Source organism: Hylobates moloch, unplaced genomic scaffold (genome assembly GCF_009828535.3).
Source record: "Hylobates moloch isolate HMO894 unplaced genomic scaffold, HMol_V3 SCAFFOLD_9, whole genome shotgun sequence".
Taxonomy (NCBI): Eukaryota; Metazoa; Chordata; class Mammalia; order Primates; family Hylobatidae; genus Hylobates; species Hylobates moloch.
This window is the reverse complement of record NW_026652284.1, coordinates 21,102,755-21,123,365: the sequence shown is the minus strand read 5'-3', so window position 1 is coordinate 21,123,365 and position 20,611 is coordinate 21,102,755. Positions and strand designations below refer to the sequence as shown.

Sequence of the window (20,611 nt, the reverse complement as noted above, 5' to 3'; positions counted from 1 at the left end):
AGGGAGGGAACTGGGAACTTGAGGCTGGTTTCCTAGAAGGAGCCAGTATAACCCTGACAGGTCCCAGGTCAGGCCTGCAAAGCCCCCAGGGCAGAATCTTTTCTTTCTAAGGTTGCCATGAGGCTCTGGGCCCAGAATTTGCTGAGGATACAGTGACAGACTTAGCTCTGCATGGCCCCTAAGCCTCACCCAGGCCATACCTCCTGCTCTACCAAACGACTTGTGTTCAGTGACAACCACTTACTTGCTGTGTGGCCTGGAGCAAGTCACTTGGCTTCTCTGAACCCCAGTTCCCTCATCTGCAAAAGGGGATGGTCATGACTTCGAGCATTTAGATCGCAGGGGCCAGGCCGTGACAAACAGAGCTAACATTTACTGACCACGCACCTCGTGCCAGGTGCTGTGCAGACACTTTCTTTTCATTATCTCCTTGAGTCTTCACAACTTGCTCTGTCATATTCTATTTATTATTAAACCCATTTTAGAGATGAGGCGATCAAGGCTTGGGTAGGTGAGTCACCTGTCCAGGGCCACATAGGTAGCAGATGTCAGAGCCAGTATTTGAACCCAGGTGGCTGGCTCTTACCTATTTTGCTAAACCTTCCTGCTTGTGGGTGTCTGGAGTGGTGGAAGGCAACACAGGGTCCTTATCCTCATGTCACAGAAGGTCACAGCTGTCCTGATGGCTTCTCGAGGAGTGCCACAAGGACCAGGTAGAACAGAATCAGGGACTGTTAGGCACATTCTACAGACGGTGACACTGAGCTCCACAGGTGGGAGGAGCGAGGGGAAGTGCTCTGCCGGGGTCCCAGAACCCAAATTTGTACCCAGAGATCCTGACTTTGTGAGCTGGTCCTGCACTATTCAATCAATGCACCCTGGCTGGTTAAAACAGTGCCGTGACACACGCACACATTAGGTACCTGCTGTGTGCTCGGACTTGCTTAAAACTGAAGGCTCATCCATTACCATGTCCCCCCCACCTTAGACATGCAGGCATTGCCTTGCTTTCTAGAAACTCTGCCAGCACTGGGCTGGTGTCCACCCTTAGAAACCATCCTTCCTGCGGCCAGACAATGCCTCCCTTCTCATCCTGCTCCTGCCTTCTGAGCTCCTTTGACTCCTCGGAGCCTCCTTCAAACCTTGGGAAGCTGGGACTACTGGTCTCATTTAACAACAGGGAAACTGAGGCTCAGGAAAAGGACGTAACCAAGTCAGTCAGTCTCATGGGTGGCTAGTGGCAGGGTGGAGAGCTCTCTCTGTGCAGGGCTCCCCTGGCAACTTCCAGTGCCGGGTCTGCACAGACCCAGACACACGGCGGGCTCCCACCAGCTCCTTATGAGAGAATCGAGTCCCACAGCAGCCTCTGGTCTAGGACCACACTGCAGAGATTCAGAACATGGTCAAGCCAGGGCAGAGAAGGGAGCAGGAGCTGAAACTACAGTGGTTTACGTTAAAAAAAAAAAAAAATGGGTAAGACTGAAAAATGCTCTCTAAGGCCTCTAGCTCCAAGACGGATTTGAGATCTTAGGGAAACCCTGAGTATCAGGAATAAGGAGTCTGCATCTGTGCTTAGAAACACCTGTCCCAATCACAGACAGACCTGTGGGGCGCCCTGGCCACGTCAGTCCCTCAGGAGCCCTCCAGAGGTGGCAGGAAGAACCCCAGCCTCTCCATGCACCTTGGTTAGTAGCGTTACTCCCAGCAGGATTGAAAGGGTCCATGTCTGAGACTGGGGTGTGTGAGACTCTGCGACAAGTATTTATTGAGCACCTTCTGTGAGTTCAGCACCATCCTAGAACCTGGAAATACAGTGGTGAACAAAACAGATGAAATAGCTGCTCTTGTGGAGGCCACACTCCACCTGAGAAAGACAGGCATTTGGGGAACACAGTGGGAAATACATGGTATGTCAGATGGTGATTAGGATGACGGGGAGAAATAAATCAGGGAAGGGGACAGGCTGCGTGCCTGTATAAAAATTGGGTGATGGGGGATCTCAGTGAGCAGGTGACATTTGGGCAGAGACCTGAAGATGATGGAGTAACCACTGTGGATATCTAGGGAAAGAACATTCCTGGCAGAAGGAGGTCAGAGTGGCTGGTGAGCGGGAGGGAAGGAGGAAATGGGAGGAGACTGGTCAGAAAGGTGAGAGGAGGGAAAGATGATGGAGGGCCTTGGGAGCCATTTTTAGGAGCTTGGCTTTTGCACTGTACAAGATGGGGAGTCTTAAAGATTCTGGCCAGACCAAGCATCCTAGGGACCCCAGACTGGAGGAGGCAGGGTGGGAGCAGGGTGGAGGCGGCCAGGAGGCAGTGGGGTGAGTCTGGACTTCAGAATAGAGGTCTGGGCTGGAGATCAGTCCAGAGAAGGCATTTGAAGCTGTGGGGCTGGGTGGAGTCATCAGGGAGAGAGAAGAGGAGGCCAAGGACACAGCACTGGGCCCCTCCCAGGTGGAGAGGTTGGGAGATGAACAGGAACTGGCCACAAAGTGCTCGGGGCGGGGGTGGGGTGGGACCTCGGGAGCCAGTGAGGTCCCAGAAGAGGGAGCAGTCACTTTGTCAGATGCTGCTGGCAGGTCGAAGAAGATGAGGTCTGGGACATTATGTCCATGTCTCCCACTGACTTGGCGACATGGACATCACTGGAGGCCTCGATGATTAGCTGTTTTAGTGGAATGAAGGGGACGAATGTCTGATATGAATGTGTTCATGAGCCCTAGGAACAGGAGTCAGCAACAAGGGGGGCTTCAGAATCAAACCAACCCGGTGACCCCCATTCCAGTCCCAGCTCTGACCCTTTCTAGCAGTGAGCCTTGGGCAAGTCACTTCACTGTGCTAAAATTTCCTCATCTGAAGAATGGGGACAATAGCTCTTTTACTTCCTAGAGTCCTTGAGAATCCAATGAGATAACAGTCATGAAAAAAACGTACTAATGATGAAACACTGCAAATATTCCAGCAGGACAAGCACAGGCTTTGGATTTCACTTCTGGCTGCTCTGTCCATTAGCTGTGTGACCTTGGCTTGGTTATTTAACCTCTCTGAGCTTCTGCTTCCTTTTCTGTAATAGTTGTACCCAGCTTCTGGGGATTGTAAGGATTCAGCAGTGTTCACCAAGCCCAAGGTAGCAGCCTGGCACAGAGTGAGCACCCAATTGATAAAAGCCTGTGCCTGCCTCCTCCAGGGATTCTTATTTCTGTAACTTAGAAGTAGATTCCAGCAAGAGGTACAGAGTCAGGAGTCGGACCCTGAGTTTGAGTGCCAGTCCCCAGACAAGTCATTTCATCTAACTTCTTGGGCCTCAGTTTTTACAGCTGTGAAGTTGGCAAGCTGTGGCCTTGGCCCCCTTTCTTTGGGGGCTGGTGGGGACAGAGAGGACAGGAGACAAAGCTCACAGATTGCAAGTGAAATGGAAATGGCTGTGCACTCATGGCCCTCTCCTTGGCCTGTTGTCTCATTGGGCAGGCAGGTTACCATGACCAGAAATCAAAATCCTGGTTATGAAAACAGCAACTTAAACCAACCTCCACCAGGTCCCACGGGAAGAGACTGGGAAGGCTGGAGGAAGGAGCAGAAAGCCCAGGATACCAGCAAAAGCAGGAGTCCCAGGCACGCCCACCCCGCAGGGTGACCCCTGGCCCCCCAGCCATGGGGGCTACACAGCCCATCCCCTTCCCTCATTTATTTCTCCCCATCATCCTAATCACCGTCTGACATGCTGTGTATTCCCCACTGTATTCCCCAACTGCCTGTCTTTCCCAGGTGGAGTGTGGGCTCCACAAAAGCAGCTATTTTGTCTGTTTTGTTCACCACTGTATTTCCAGGTTCTAGGATGGTGCTGAGCTCACAGAAGGTGCTCAATAAATACTTGCTGCACCCACTTCCACCTTATCAGGAGTGAGACCCCCGGGCTCCCCTGAAACTCCAGAGGAGACCTCGGTCTCTGCCCTGAGTGGGAAGAGGCAGGCCAGCCTCAGTGGGAGCTCCTCACGGACCTGAGAACACGTGGCTGGTGTGAAGAGGAGCGTGTGCGTGGGCTGGCAGGATGGTAACAGGTCCCGGAAAACCTCTCCCGGCGGGGGGGAGCTGTCTGATTGGACATCTTAGAGATGACAAGGGGCTCCAGCAAGAGCCAGGCCTAGGAGCCTGCAGTGCTGGGTTCTAGTCCCAGCTTCTGCCTGACGACGTATCTGGGACCCTGAGAAAGTCATGCCTCCTCGTGGCCTCAGTTTTCCCTGTCTCTAAAATGGTGCTAATAACCTTTGCCGTGCTTCTCTCATGGGGGTATAATTTAGATCAAAATATCTCATGGAGTGAATCCAAATGTTACACAAAAGCAGCCTCCAATATTTTCTGGAATAAAGCAGGGTGTAAGTAAATAAATACTGTACATATGTAAGACATTATCATTACAAATGGCATTTCTCCCACCAAGCTATGGGGGAAAAAAACAAAACAAAACAGAAACCAGTTCGGTATGGTGTGAAGAATTCTCATTAGGATTTCAGGAGGCCTGAGTTCTGACTTCAGCTCCGTACGTACCTGATGAGGTGAGTGAGCCTGGGCGAGCCACCTCCAACTCCCTGCCTTACAGCCCTGGTAGGGAATCAAACAGATGTTGGTTCTAGGGAGGCTTTGCAAGTTCTGCCAATAAAGAATTAACAAGAGAACGTTCCCTCCTCTCCAGGGACTCAGGCAGGTCTTGGTTTAAGTCTCTCACCTGCCATGCAGCCCTGGGTAACTTTCTTCCCCTCTCTGGGCCTCGGTTCCTCTTGTGAGGTATGAGGTGTAGGGCTTAGGGTAAGGGGAGGGAGGATAACAGGCCCCAGGGACAGGGGTGCCCAAACAGGGTGGGGTGAGGCCAGAGCAGGCCAGTGGGGCCTGAGCCAGCTGCCGCAGAGCAATGAAAAGCTCTTAACCACACAGAATTGTTAACAGCTCCCAAATCCTGTTGTACCACAGGCTTAGAAAGGCTTAAACTGTTAAATGCATAAACTTCCTCAATAAACGGGCCTCTCTTGCCAGATTCTAAAGCCCAGCCAGATGAAAAGGCAGTGGCTGGAGGGCGGGGAACTTCCCAGCTGTTTACAGTCCTGCTGGAGTGATCTGGAGGCAGCCCGTGTGTTTTCAGGGTCCAGATGAGCCAGTCTGGGGCCGAGAGAGGACACTGCAGGGCTCCGGGGTCAGATGGCCTGGGTTCTAACCCTACTTCTTCCTAGCTGGGTTATCTTGGACTTTTCCCCTCAATTTCCTCTTCTGTGAAATAGGGATGACCTTACCCAACCCTGTAGGGTGACTGAGGGCCAGTGGATACTGCTTGTATCAGAAGAAATCAGAAGTGGAAGGCACAAAGGCATAGACCTGTCCCTGCCACCTAAGAGGGGTGTGACATTGGCCAAGCCTCAGTTTCCTAGTCTGAGGAGAGGATTCAAGGAGGTGACTGGGCAGGAACAGCCCACCCGGGTGAGCATTTGGTATGTGCAGTGTGGGACAGACTGGGGGCTTTCTCTCTGGCCAGAGGTTAGCCAGGGTGGGGAAGCCTCCTTCCCTGAGGCTTCCTTACTCCCGAGCCTTCGTCCTGGGACTGTGTTCCATCCTGCCTTGCATCTCTTGATAGGAAAGCACCTTGTCATTCAAGGCCCAGACCCAGGTCTCCTCCTCTCCTGAGAAGCCCTCCTGGTTGCCCCAGTAGGGTCAGCCCCCTCTTTCCTTTGAGGTCCCACAGTCCTAAACATGAGCCCCTTAGCCGGTTATCTGCCAAGCCCTTTTCACTTCCACAGTCTCAGGGGGTCCTCCGTCATCTGGGGGTAGGCAGGCCAGGGTGTAATGTTTCCATTTCCCAGGTAAGCAAACTGAGGTTCTTTCTATTACACCCTGCTGGTCGCTCTCCATAGGGTCTACAGGATTGGGACTCAATGACCAGGTGGACAAGACACGGGCCTCAGGTATAAAAGGTGAGTACATTCTGGCATCCATCCTCTTCAGGTTAATAAGTTGTCCCAGCAAGCTGCAGAAAGCCAGGTTCAAATTCTAGCTTGGCTACTTAGTGGCTGTGTGGCCTTGGGCAGCTGGATGACCCTCTCTGGGCCTCAGTCTCATCATATGTAAAATAGAGCTAATAATACCAACAGAAGTTTCAATAAGATAATGGAAGCATAGCATATATCACAGTGCAGGACACACAGGTGGCACCTTTCACCTCCCTGTCTCGGGCCTCCTCCAGGCCTCTCAGGACTCCCCTCGGCCTTTGAGGGCAGTAGAACTGAAACCCTGGCAGCCCTTCCAGCATCCTCCCTTGGCCAAGAGCACCGTTCTTCCGCTCTTCCCTGGATGGCTGCACCTTGTCTGGGGATAAGCAAGAGGCCAGGGTTCAAAAAAAAAATCACCATCATTTCCAACCATTTTTTTTCCTGGACTAATTGCCCTTTCAGCCCTTGGTTCTTCTCATCCTTCAAAGCCCTAGGAAAATGGCTCCTCCTCCAGGAAGCCTTCTTGGCTCTCTCCCCATTCCCTCCTAAGCACCCCAAGTCTGTAGTTATGGATGGACTCTCTCCTGCGTCCTAGACTGGCAGCCCGAGGGATGGCATGGAGGGCCTTCAGCATCTGGGCAGCTCCCACATCTGGCCTAGGAACTGGTACACAGCAGGTGTCCTGGACGTGGTATTTGAGTGAAAAATGAATGAGCTGTTCTGAAGCCCATATTGTCCCATATTTCCTACCCAGACCACTAGGAACTTGAAGACCAGAGAGAAAGAATCATCTCATGTCCGGAGATCCAGAATCTTCCATTTAGCTGACTCAGAGAGGAGAGAGGACTGAGGTGACTGACCCCCACCCTTCCCAGGAGTATGCACTCTGGATGCCTCCAGGCCTTTCCGCCTCCTCCTCGCCTGCCTAACTCTTGCTCCTCACTCAGCTTCCACTGAAGTGGCCCCTCTTCCTGGAGGCCGTCCTCTGACCGCCTGTTCCTGGCTGACGCTCCCCTGGATGGGCTGGGTGCCTCCGTCGGCTTCCACAGACCCTCCTTGCCTGCTCTGCTTTCCTCAGCACGACCCCAGTCCCCCTGCACCTTCACTGTCTGTAGATGTATCTGTCACCATCTCTAGGCTGGGTGGGCCTTGGGGGCAGGGGTCATGAGGGCCATTTCCAAGGCCCCCTAATGCCTAGCACATGACACTCAACAAGTGTTAGCTTCCTGGTCCTCTATGAAGACATCATTGAACCCTCCAAGAAGCAGAAAAATCAAGAGCTGAATGATTTCAGTGGATGTCTGATGGATGGATGTATCATGGACAGATGGATGGATGGATGGATGGATGGATGGATCATGAACAGATGGATGGATGGATCGGAAAGGGGAAGTTGGGGAGGGTGTAGAATTTTTCCTATTTTTAAGAGCAAAGGCCTGAATCACTTGAGTACATTGGCCAGGGTCCCTATCTAATTCCCTTCGCAAAAGGCTGGCCTGTGTGGTCTCAGCCCTGGCCTGAGCCTGGGGGTCTGCAGGAGTTGTCTGTCCCCCCTCCTTCTCCCTCAACTGGGTGTCTCCACCCTGTCCTTGAAGAGAAGCAGCAGAATTTTCTGTGTGGGGGTCTGGGCCTCCCCTCCCAACCAGCATTCCAACCCTCACACCCTTCCCCAGTCAGCATAGCACAGGCTGCCAGCTGGCGGCTTCCTTCCCAGAGCCCACCCCATTGACCGCACCCCACCCCCGCAGACTCCCCCAGGCACATCTGGGCCACTGGTCCAGCCTCTGTAAGAAGGGCTCGAGCTGAAAGCAAGGTGGGAAGGAGGATCCAACCCCGAAGGCCCAGAAAGGACCCCTGGCCCCTCCCTCCCTTGGCTGGGAAGCACAGGATTCTGGAATAAAACAGAAAATAAAGCCACAGGCATAACATCCCATGCTGGAGAGCATGCCAGCACACAGGCACTCTCAAAGGCGGCTGCTAGGAGGGTAACTCAGTCCAGCCTTTCTGGAGGGTAATTTGGCAATGTTTGTCAAAAGCTCTAAAAAAAGTACATCCCTTTGACCCTACAATTCCATGCCTAGAAATGTATCCTACGTAAATATCAGCAGCAATGCAAAAAGAGAAACAATGAGGCTTACCCCAGCATTTGCTTAAGATGTGAAATACTACAAGCAATCTATCGTCAATCAACAGAGCAGTAGTAAATAAATTATGGTACATTTATTCTATGAGATCCTAAGAGCTTCCCCACAATGATGTTATAGCTCTAACATCATATGCAAAGATGTCCACAAAATATTATTGTCAAAAATTCTCCTCCTGGGCATGGTGGTTCATGCCTGTAATTCCAACACTTTGGGAAGCTGAGGTGGGAGGATCATTTGTAGCCAGGAGTTCAAGACCAGCCTGGACAACATAGTGAGATCCTGTCTCTCTGAAAGGAAAAAGAAAGAAAGAAAGAAGGAAGGAAAGAAGGAAAGAAAGAAAGAAAGAGAGAAAGCAAGCAAGCAAGCAAGCAAGCCAGCCATGTAATTTAAGCAGAAGTCCATTTTTTTCTTAAAACAAAAAATCAATATGTGTAAATACACATAAATCCACCTGGAAGAACCTATACCAGTTTGTTTCACAGCGCTTATTTCTGGATGATAGGATTACGGGTGACTTTAATTTCTTCCTTTTTGCTTATCAGTAATTTCTAAAGATTCTACAAATAACGTGCATTGCTTTTGTGCTAAGGAAAAGTTATTTTTTCCTCAAAATAAAAAGCTCACCAGGAAAAAAAAAGTTCACAGGCAAAGACAGTGATCATAAAAGTCCTTAATCTTATTTTTATAACACTCTTCTGGGTATTTTCTCATTTACTCTGTATAACAGCCCTCTGTTTATCCTGTTTTGCAGATGAGAAAACAAAGGTTGGGAGAGGGTCAGTTGCTCGCCCAAGGTCACACAGCTAGCGAGAGGTAGGGCTGATGTTTGAAAGCAGGTCTCTGAAGCCAAGGTCAAGGAGAGGCCATGAGCTGGGGAGACAGCAGGGGCTGCACAGCAGGGCAGGGCAGACAAGAGGGAGAGGCTGGGAGGAGAAACCCAGCAGCTGGGAACTGGGGAGTCTGAGCTGGAGCCAGCGAATCAACATGTGAGTGCAACCACCCCGAGCTGGCTAGCAGCCCCTCTCCCCATCCAAGCTAAATATTAAAAATCCCATTACGCCCGATAGCATCGCAGCAATCATGCTCACTGCGGAACTGCCTCCAGATCCCTCGCAGATGCGGGTTGGCCACTGGCAGAGAACAGAGCAAGGTCCCCAAAGAAGGCTAGGTTGGGGGCTCCTGCTGGGCAGGTGGAAGTCAGGACTAAGGTGGGTAAGGAGAGACCAAGGAGAACAGGGATCTGGAGACAGGCAGGCTTGGAGAAACTGAGGCAGGGGCACATTCACAATCACACCTATCATACTCTGGAGAGAGTCAGAGAAACAGACTTGGGTGAGGGCGGCTGCTGCAAAGAAGGCATTCCAGGGACACCTTCTGCCACTCCCAGCAGACCTGCTGGCAGGAAGCCCCAGCGGGGACTGGGGTTGGGGAGGGAACAGGGCTCTTCTAAAGGAAGTCCCAGGAATCCTCACCTGGCAGCTGTATGCCCAGTGCAGACCCCGATTAGGCATGCAATAAAAAATGAACAGGTGAATAAATAGGGGAAAATTGCATCCTAATCCCTACACCCTGCAAAGCACTTTCTACCCATCAGATATGCCTTGTACTGTCACACCTTGGGGCCTTTATTCGTATAGTTCTCTCTGCCTACAATTCCCTTCCTCCCTACCTTCACCCATCCAAATCCTACTCACTCTTCAAGGCCTAATTCAAATGCTACTCCCTCCTTGAAGCCTTCTGAGATACCCAGTCATACAAGATACCTTCTTCCTCATGTTCTCAAAGCACTTTGCCTCGATGGATCTCATTTGTGGCAGCACCATACTCTGCCTCGTTCCCTGGGTGTCTGAGTCCCCTGCTCACCCAGGAGCCACTTCAGACCAAACCCTGAGTGTCAGGGTTTCTCAGGGACCCTCTGCCTGGAATGCTTTCCCCCCAGCCTTCTCAGGCCCATCAGCTCAATGATACCTCTTCCAGGACGCCCTTCCTGAAACACGGCCACTTTTTGATCTCTATTGTTGCACAATTCTTTCCCCCTTCACTCATCACATTCTGCAACTAGTTTATTTATTTGCTCACTGACTTTTTCTTCTGTCTTCTCCTATCCACCCACTCAGACTAAAAACTCTGGGAGGGCACTGATGTGTCCGTCTTGTTCATTTCCGTATCCCCCTGCACCTGGAATGTGTCTGGCTCACAGCAGGTACGCAATGCATATTTGTTAGAGGGCTAAATGGCCCACAGAGGTTACTCAAAACATGCGTGTTGAATGGTTGGCTTCCCCAGGTCCCTCCCCTCTCCCACTGTGCCCTGTACACAGTAGGCACCAGAGGAAGTTGGTCAGATTGAATCAGTTTAACCCACTCACTGCATTCGGAACTAGTAAGCCTTTGTTCGCCACCACTGCCCACACCAGGGATGGTGGCCACTCCCCGTGAGGACTCCCCCACTCTCCATCTGCCAAGAAGACTTAATCCAGCCTTATTTTCTCTAATTTATATTAACAAAGCAATGGATGTTTTCCTATTAAATTATATCTCAATATTAAATGCATCTTTTCAAACCACATCCTCTTAGAGATTCTGCTAATGTTCCACTGCCCCAGGGGGGACAATCCCTGGGGTGGTGTTGGGGCCGGGCTAGTGTCCTCTGTTTGGCCTTAGGTCCCAGCTTGGTCCAGCCAAACGTGTTATCACATCGTGCGTCTGAGCTCATGGTCCTGGTACAGAATCATCAGGACTGCTTGTTTAAAAATGCTGACTCCAGCTGGGCACGGTGGCTCATGCCTGTAATCCCAGCTTTAGGGAGGCTAAGGCAGGTGGATCACTTGAGTCCAGGAGTTCGAGACCAGCCTGGTCAACATGGTGAAACCCCATCTCTACTAAAAATACAAAAATTAGCTGGGCATGATGGTGCACGCCTGTAATCCCAGCTACTCAGGAGGCTGAGGCACAAGAATTGCTTGAACCCAGGAAGCGGAGCTTGCAGTGAGTTGAGACTGCACCACTGCACTCCAGCCTGGGTGATAAAGTGAGACCCTGTCTCAAAAAAAAAAAACAAAAAAAACCAAAACCAAAACAAAACAAAACAAAACAAACCCTGCTGATTCTTGGCCCCACCTCAGAGCCACATTCCCAGACCTGGGGGAGAGGTTTGAGTCAGACCCAGAAACCTGCACTTTAACCAACTAACCAGGTGACTCTGATCCACAGTAAAGGTTGAGAAGCCCTAAGCTAGAGGACGAGAATGCACTTGGCCAATGTTACTTGGATGTGAGCTGGAATCACCATTCCTGCACGTCCTGCTCCAGCGGGGCCAGTGCCTATGGGGCTTGGGCTGCAGCAGCCTCACATCTGGGTGACAGCAGCACAGGCCACAGCAACAGCTGGTGTCCTTCTGGGCTCCCTGAGCTCATGAATCACACCCTGACTGGCCCCCACTCACACTCAGTGGATGGCTGGGCTAGGCTGAGGCCTCAGGGAGGCTGTCAGGTCCAGGGGAAGATGAGAGTGGAAGGGAGCCTGGAAGGGAGCCAGGGCTGGGCACATCTTACCCCTGCCCCACCTTGCACCCTCACCATCTGCAAGGAGCAGCTCTGACTCTGAGAACCTGCCTATGCCAGGTAGCCTCTAACATGGCCCCATGATCCCACCTCCTGGCATTCACACCCGGCGTAATTCCCTCCCCTGGGCTATGGGCTGAATTGGGTGACTTGCTTTTAATGCAGAGAATATGGCAGAAGTGGCAAGATGTCACTTCTGGACTAGGTTATAAAAGATTGTGGCTTCTGTCTTGGGTGTTTGCTGGTATTCTCTCTTGGCTCTCTCACTCTGGGGAATGTCCCTGCACATGCAAGAGGCCCATGTGGTGAGGGCCAGAGTCCTGTCAACAACCCTGTGAGTGACCTTAAAAGCAGACTCCTCCCTGGTCCAGCCTTCAGATGAAACTGCAGCCCTAGGCCACACCTTGAGTGCAACCTTATGGGAAAATCTGAGCCAGAAGTACCCAGCTAAACCACACCTGGATTCCTGACCCTCAGAAACTATGAGATAATGAATGTTTGTTGTTGTTTAGAGACAGAGTCTTGCTCTGTCACCCAGGCTGGAGTGCAGTGGCATAATCATAGCTCACTATAGCCTCAAGCAATCCTCCCACCTCAGCCTCCTAAGTAGCTGGAACTACAGATGCATACCACCACATTTGGCTAATTTTTTTCTTTTTCTTTCTTTGTAGAGACAGGGTCTCACTATGTTGCCCAGGTTGGTCTCAAACTCCTGGGCTTAAGCAATCTTCCTGCCTCAGCCTCCCAAAGTGCTAGGATTACAGGCATGAGCCACCACACCTGATCTGTTGGTTGTTTTAAACTGCTAAGTCTTGGAATAATTTTTATGCAGCAATAGGTAACGAATATACCTTCTCACCTGAACACCCCGCCTGTCACAGTTCTTCCTACATCCCTCCTCCAGCCCTTAGCCATGGCCATACCAAAACTGCCTCCCTAATGGGCCAAGTTGATGCACGTTCCCAGGCCTTTATTCATGCAGCTCCATCCTTCAGCATTCCTGGGCCACCCACCCAAGACTCAGCTCCAATGTCACCTCCTCTGTGAAGCCTTCTGTCATTTTCTGTGCCCACTGTAGCCTGAGCAGTTCCTATTAACACAAGTCTAACACATCACCACCTTTGTACATTTATATGTCTGTCTCCCCTGCTAGACTCTGAGCTCCAGAAAGCAGAGCCACAGTCTGATTCTTCTCTGTACTGCCTGATGCTCAACATAAGGTCTGACACAGAGCAGGCTCAGTAAAAGTTTGCTGACTGAACAAACCATCAACAACAAGTGGCTGGTTTCCCATTCACTTGTTCTGCCACCCACACCCTGTCTCACCACTGCCACCTTCCAAGGCTGTGCACTTTTATACCCAAGGACGTAAAACCAAATTTGTTATCTTCCCCAAGAAACCAGCCCTTTCTCCTAACTTGCCCATTTCTTTTCTAGAACCATCACCTTCCTGCAAGCTGGAATGCCCTGTTCCCTGTGACTCTTACCTCTCCTCCCTTTCCATCCTGTCTTCCTTCCATCCCATCCCTTTCATTGGCAAAACATCCTTTGATCTCACCTCTCCTCTTCCCCAGGACTGGTGGACGCCCCACTCCAGGCTGCCACTATCTCTTGAGATGAAAACAATGGTTCCCCTACACGCCCCTTCCTCCCGTCTCTGGCACCCCCATCTGTCCTTCTAGGTATCTTGAAAAGCTGCCTTGCTAGTCTCTGAGGGAGGAACCACAGAGCTGGTAGATTTAACAAGCATTTTATCATGTAAGGATCACTACAACCACCCCCAGGCTAAAGTATCCCTGGTTCTCCAAGGCCACTGGATTAGGGTCCAAACTTTTAGCCTGGCACCTGAGGCACCCCAGGATCTGGCCCCAACCTCTGAATCCATTCGGGAATGCAAGAGGACATGACACAAGTAGCTTCAAGTCCCCTATACCCCCAGCACCACCATTACAGCTCACAGGCTGAGCACCTGGGCTTTGTACACATCATCTCATTTAGTTAACATCTATTAAGCACTTCCTGTGTACTGGAAACCATTACAAGTACTTTGCATGCGTCAAGTTCCTGACTCCTCATACCAGCCTAGGAAGGAGGGTTTTACACTTGGCCAAGGTGATACCGCTAGTGAGTGGCAGGGGTGATTTAACCCAGGTCCTTCAACCTTCACAGCCTTCTTAGCACCAGGCTGTACCTCTCTCTCACAAACTTCTCGTGTTTGCAAAGTTTGTTTGCAGACCACCTTCATGGTTCTTTGCCGTATTCAAACACCACTTACACTCACTTAATAGTTTTCCTTAAGCTAACAGTGTGGCATGGTGGTTAAGAGGGTGGGCTTTGGAATCCCAGATCCTCTACTTAGTCTCTGTTTAAGCTCTCTGAGCCTTAGTTTCTTCATATACAACAGTACTTTCTGTCACAGGGTCCTTGTGAGGATTAAATGAATTAAGTCATAGAAGTGCTCAGCACATAGTACAAGGGGGAGTCGTGGGCCTGGCTCACAGTAAAATTGCACTTCTCCATCTCTTTGAATAGGAAGTAACCTTGTGACTTGCTTTGGCCAGTGAAATGTGCACAGAGGTTATGGCGGGGGCGCATTCCAGGTGGAAGCTTTAAAGCCAGTATTCCAACTGCCACACTCCTTCCATCCGTCTGCCCTGCAGATGGCAACATCCCGAATGGTGGTGCTCCATCCATTTGGCTCTCAGAGGGAGGAGTCCCAAGCTGATCCACGATGGACATGGAGCATTAAGGGGAGAAATAAACTTCTATTGTTTTGTCACTTCAGCATTGTCTGGTCTATACTGACAGAGTAAAAGCTCAAAAAATGTTAACTTATTAATATATAAATGTTACTTATTATAACATACGTTTTCTTAAAAGGGGAACCATATCACCTTTGTAAAGGAAGAAAAAGACACCACTTGACATACTCATATGATGACGTAAACAAAAAACCTTTATCCTGTGCCAACCCAGATTACCTGGTATACCGCCTGCAGCATGTGCACGGATCGTTTTCAGAAAGTGCTATATTCAAGTGCCTCCCTCTAAGAAGCTGAATGACGGTTGCGGGTTTGGAAACCCTGGCCCTAGAGTGCCTCACGGTCAGCTCTGAGCTTCAGAGGCCAGGCCAAAATCTGCAGCCCGAGTCTGCTGCCAAGACCAGTTCTACGCATTTGCAGGGGCACGTGCCCCGCCCTGGCCCTTACCTCGACAGACGGTGCCATTCTCAACGGCCTCGAAGCCTGCTTTGCACATGCAGCGCCCGATGGGCACCAGCCACTCGCCGTCCCCGTTACAGTAGAGCTTGATGGGTACATCCACCTCTTCCGCATTGGCGATGCAGCTGCCCCGGGCAGCCACCAGCGATGTGCTCTCAGCTCCCGACAAGGTTTCCTGGAAGATGGCGCCATTCTGGATGATGCGGGGGCACTTGCGGTAGAAGACACGCACGGCGATGAGGGACATGCAGCCGCCATAGTCCTGGAAGGCCAGGTAGAAGCCGCTGCGGGACACAGGTCCAAAGCTCCGCACCTCGGTGTTGATTTTCATGACGCGGCCACCCAGGTCCACCTGGGAGAAGCTCTCGTCGGCTGCAATGGTATCCACCTTCACCCATGGATTCTCCATCCAGTTGGGGAAGGTCTTGGTGGCCGAGTCAAAGTCAGCCTCATAGTAATAGAGGTTGAAGGTCTCCTTGCAGGAGCCAGGCACGCTGGGGATGCTGCTGCAGTCACGCACCGAAAACTTCATCTCCACGTGGATGCGGTGGGCGCCACGGCGCCGGATAAACTTGGTCCGTAGCCAGTTGTTCTGGCTTGACTCAAACACGTTGCACACCTGGTACGTGCGGATCGTGTTCATGTTCTCATCGTAGCCACTCACCTCTTCCCACTGTGGGTAAAATGCTCGTCAGGTGGGGAGGCAAGGGCTCAGCCCCAGCACACACTCAGCCTAAGGTGGAAGACACAGACTCTGCCTTAGGGAATCCTCCAGTCTAATGGTGAAGACATCAGAGAATTCCCAATCTGATGGGGGAGACATGCCAATCAGGTGGGAAAGGCACACATCCTGCTCTTGGTATTCTGCTAGCTGACAGGGGAGACGTGGCCCTTACTGTCAGGGCTACACTAATCTGATAAAGGAGACAGGGACCCTGGCCAGGAAGTTCCCACCTGGAAGGGGAAAATAGGGAGAACCCTTCCCCACTTAGGGAGCTCCTTCTGATGAAAGCAGACATAGCTTTGTGGTTGTGGGGGCTACCAGTCTGATGGAGGAGACAGAACCTCTGCCCTCGGGGAGCCCCCTGGCTGACCAAGGAGAGACAGCCCTTGCCCTTGGGAACTCTCAGTCTGATGGAGGAAGACAGTCCTCATCCTCAATGAACGCCTAGGATGATGGGGAAGACAGGGCCCTTCCCCATGAGAACGGCTCTGCTCTGGGGCTTTCAGCTGCTAACATTTCCACTTGGGTACCTGGAGGGAGGCCGCCCACCCTCCCTGCCTGGGGAAAGTACTCCTGTACCCTCACTGGGGCAGCCTGGGCTCTCACAAACCCAGCAGAGAGATGCTAAGCCTCACTGCTGCAAGGGGCTGGGCCAGGTGGTGGAAAGTTGGGGCAGGAAGGGCCTAGGGCCCAGGTTATCTCCTCACACTCACGGACCAGGCTCCTTCCCACTGCTGAGCCTTTTGCACACTTCTGTGGCCTCCTGGGGCATTGTCTCTGGTCTCCTCTGCAGCAGGCTCTCTGGCTGCCTGCTATTTGCATTCACCAACTTTCCCGAGGGCCTTCGGGAACAATCTCCCTGTGTGAGTGCCCAGTACGCTCAGCCCTCTTGGGCCAGTGTCAGTGGGACTGAGAGCTTGCTGAGGGCAGCCACCCCTCCTGTCCTTCTCCTGTGTCCCCCTTGGTGTTGGCTGGCTTCACCTGGGGTAGACCCAAAGGAGCCCCAACAGCAGAGTCCCCTCTCCCATCTATGTCCGGGGCTGGGCACCCTAAAAGAATCTCACTTCTTTGGTGTGATTATCACACATGGTCTGTATGGTTAGACCCATTTTACAGAGGATGAGGGAGTAGAGACCAGAAGTGAGGTCACTTGACCCAGGTCATACAGACCCAGAGCTGTTCGTGTCCTTGCCCGTGCTGCCTGGAAACACAAGGACCCCAAGTGTGCCCCAGGAGTCCTGGGTTCTAGTCCCAGCTCTATTAACTTGATGAGTGGCCTTGGGCAAGTCATTTCTCCCTCCTGGGCCTCCAGTTGCCAAATGTGACTGTGGGGGTGGCAGCTGATGGAAGAGGTGTCACGCTCAAGTGGGTGTCTTTTGTCCTGTGCCACTCAGATTCCCTGGGCCAAGTCTGTGAGTGTGGAGCAGGGGCTGGCAGCCTGGGGAGGGTCAGGTGCGATGAAGGGTGAGTACACATGGGGAGGGCAGGCCTGGAACTGACTGGCTCAGCCTCTTCTTCAATGGCGACTCTGAAGCTCCCTACATTGCATTAAATTTTTTTTTTTTGGTGGCACCATGTGACAAAGTCAGCCCCTTGTTACAACCGCTGCTCTTCTTCAGAACTTAATTAGAACACTTAATTAGAGCACTCTGCCTTTCTCCCCTCTCTCTAATTAACATGCGGAGGCCCTGCAGCCTAAACACCCCAAATAATTGCGTCCGGGGGCTGCAGCCCAGCCTGGCCTCATTACTGGCAGGGTGGGGCTGTGGGCCCAGCCGCCTTCGCAGATGGAAAATTGGTGACAAGAAAGAGCCACAGAAAGCGGCCTGACCCTGGGGCCCTGTCTATTGAGAGCACAGGCCCGGGGGGGGGGTGGGGGGAATGCAGTTCCCTGGGGCAGCAGCTGAGTCCCAGCAGAGGAACTGGGGTGGGGGAAGGGAAGGGCTGGGTTGTAGAGTCCAGAGCCCTCCCCAGAGACCATGGAGATGAGGGATGAATATTCAACTTCATGACAATGACAATGATGATGATGATTATAGCTACTCTGGACTGGGAGCCCAATCTATGCCAGGCATTGTGTTAGACACTTTGCAGGAAAACCTCGTAACAGTCTTGTGAGGTCTAAGACATCATCACCATTTTATAGATGAAGAAACTAAAGCTCAGAGAGATTAAGGAACTGGCCCCAAATCACACAGTTGGTGAGTGGCAGAGCTAAGACAGATTTTCAGGAGTATCTGACCCCATGGCCTATGACTTATGCCCAATTTTGCTCTTGCAGAGCTCACAGCACAGACTCTAGGATGATAAGAGCCAAAGGAGGGGGAGCTTCGTGTTATGGGGACCCAGAAAGCGGGCAGAGAGAGCTCAGTCATAGTCCTGAATACACATCTTAGCCCTTCACTTATTATCTACAGGGCCCTGGGCAGGTGGCTACACCTTTCTGAGCCTCAGTTTTCTCATCTGTAAAATGGGGATAATTCCTCTCCATGGGATCAGAGATGATGTGTATAAAGGTGCTTAATACAGTATCTGGCATAGAATGGGTACTCAGGAAATGACAGTTCACTTTCTTCATCTGTAAAACGGGGGTAGTGCGAGCACCTACTTCTCAGCCTCGCCCTAAGGATTCCACGGGATAAAGGCTGAAAGCATCCAGCCTGTTGTCATGGTAACTGGCTCCATCAGTGGTAGGGGATCATGGCTCCATTAATGGTAGGGGATTGGGAGGGTGGGGCTGAGAGAGGCCTGGCTCTGGGCCCTGAAGAGGAGGAAAGGGGTTAGAATATGAGGGGGCATTCGGGCCCTGCAGCAGGGCTTGAGGGATCCTGGGGACCAAAGCAAGGTTTGGGGACCACTGACTCACCCCTGATGGAGGATGCACCATCCAGCCCAGCTCAGCAGTCGCTGTAGTAGAGTCCATTAGCGTTTCTGTGGGGAGAGCAAAGAGTCACCGCCCCGCCCCACCTACCAGGCGCTGTCAATCTCTCTGTTGGGCCCTCATCCTTCTTCTTTTTTTTTTTTTTTTTTTTTTTTTTTAGACGAAGTCTCGCTCTGTCGCCCAGGCTGGAGTGCAGTGGCGCGATCTTGGCTCACTGCAAGCTCCGCCTCCTGCGTTCAGGCCATTCTCCTGCCTCAGCCTCCCGTAGCTGGGACTACAGGCGCCTCCAACCACACCCGGCTAATTTTTTGTATTTTTAGTAGAGACGGGGTTTCACCGTGTTAGCCAGGACAGTCTCGATCTCCTGACCTTGTGATCCGCCCTCCTCAGCCTCCCAAAGTGCTGGGATTACAGGCGCGAGCCATCGCGCCCGGCGGGGCCCTCATCCTTCTTTACTGAGAGCCCCACCTACTTCCATTGCCCCAGTCATCTGACTCTAGTTCTCCAGACTGCCCTCGGTTCAGACTCTGCCTCTCTACTTCATTATCCCTCCTACCCCCACAGCCTAGCCAATCATCTGATGCCACTCCTGTAGGCCCCGCCCCTCCAGGCCAAGTCCACCCTTACATCATGGTCAGGCTCTACCTCTCTGCCAGTCTAGTCTTACTAACCTAGGTACTGTCCTTCACTTCCTTTTCTGGACGAGGAGGGTCTTACATCCACTAAACCTGGGGTCTACTGGATGGGTTTCAGAGGGTCTGCCACTAAACCCTTGATATTTTACATCAAACTCTCAAAAACTGGAACTTGGGCCTTAGAGGGGCTGTTCTTGTGTCCCAGCTGAGACCCCTCAGTCTCCCCTCCTTGCCCCTCTGGCGCACACATCTTGTCAGGACACTCTCCCTTTCTCTAGAAACCTGGAGTCTTCCATCATGTTCCTATCACTGGGGCCCCTCCCCCAGGGGTCAGGCAACTCTGCCCCCAGGACAGGGTCCCGGGAGTGGAGAAGTGTTGAGAGCAAGCACTGCACCCAGTAGGGGCCAACTGTCACATGGCCTGTGGGGGTTCAGGAGACACATCAGCGCCTGGACCATCCTGGGCCCTACTTGCCTCCCCCGATTCCAGCAGCTTCAGGGAGCCATATGGCCTAGGGGGAAGAAGAGCTACATGGCCCTGGAGACCTCCATTCTCCCCAGGTCAGGTTCAGGACCCCTCTCCTCTACCCCTTCCTTGCCTCTCTGGCTTCCAAACACTTTCTGAATGGAATTGCAATACACCGAATGAATTTAAATGAACCCCTTTCAAGCATTCATTCAACAAAATATCCTGATGCCCATTATGTACCAGGCACTGCACTGGGCGCCCTGAGAGAGAAAACCGTGGCTAGCAAGACCCTACCAGTTCCTGGTCTGGTAGTGGAGATGAGGTGTGAATATAAATAGCTATGAGAGAGTAGGGGGAGAGACCTAGGTCACAGTGACACCACCTCGCTCAGTGAGACTGAGTGAGAGGTATGCTTGCTGCCATGCTCCAATTCTCTGCCCAGGGCAGGCATCACTCATCAATCCTCCCATATTGTGGCCACATGATGCTTCTTGCCACAGTGTTCCAGGAAACAAATACGAACCATTTGAGATGCTATCCCTGGTCCAGCCCAACCGCCTCCTTTCGGAGACAGGGCAACTGAAGCACAGGGATGAGAAGGGGCTTCCAAAGATCGCATACGAGTTGGTGACACAGTGGGAAGTGCAGGTGTCTTGCCTCCTAGCCTATAAACTTTTAGGCACTTGAAACAATCAGTTTGATGGTCTGGGCTAAATGACAAGGACCAGGAGATTGGGGCTGTGTGCCCAGTGTCCAGGCAGCTGAGAAGGTCCAAATGGCAGATAATTAGGGGTTGAACTATGGCAGGGGTGGAGGGGACAAAGGGTGGGGACAGGAGAAAGCATTTGGCCAGAGGTGACCCTAGTCAGACCCATGAGCTGACAAGAGAGGATGCAGAAGTGTCCCCACGACCGCCTGTGGCTTGTGTCCCTGTGCACTGGCATCCCCATGACCGCCTGTGGTCACTGTGTCCCTTTGCACTGGGGGCTGGCACAGGGAGG

General features: G+C 52.0%; 1 protein-coding gene across 2 annotated transcripts in view; it reads right to left on the bottom strand.

Annotated features, from left to right (window-relative positions):
* Positions 1 to 20,611, bottom strand: part of EPHB2 (EPH receptor B2) — a 207,274-nt gene that overhangs the window by 120,591 nt on the left and 66,072 nt on the right. For both annotated transcript variants that reach the window (XM_032759236.2, XM_032759237.2), the window contains exons 2-3: positions 18,492 to 18,556; positions 14,890 to 15,574 (exon numbers count right to left, since the gene is read on the bottom strand). In XM_032759236.2, coding sequence (XP_032615127.1) covers positions 14,890 to 15,574; positions 18,492 to 18,556 — 750 coding nt within the window. The remainder of the gene's footprint in view (positions 1 to 14,889; positions 15,575 to 18,491; positions 18,557 to 20,611) is intronic.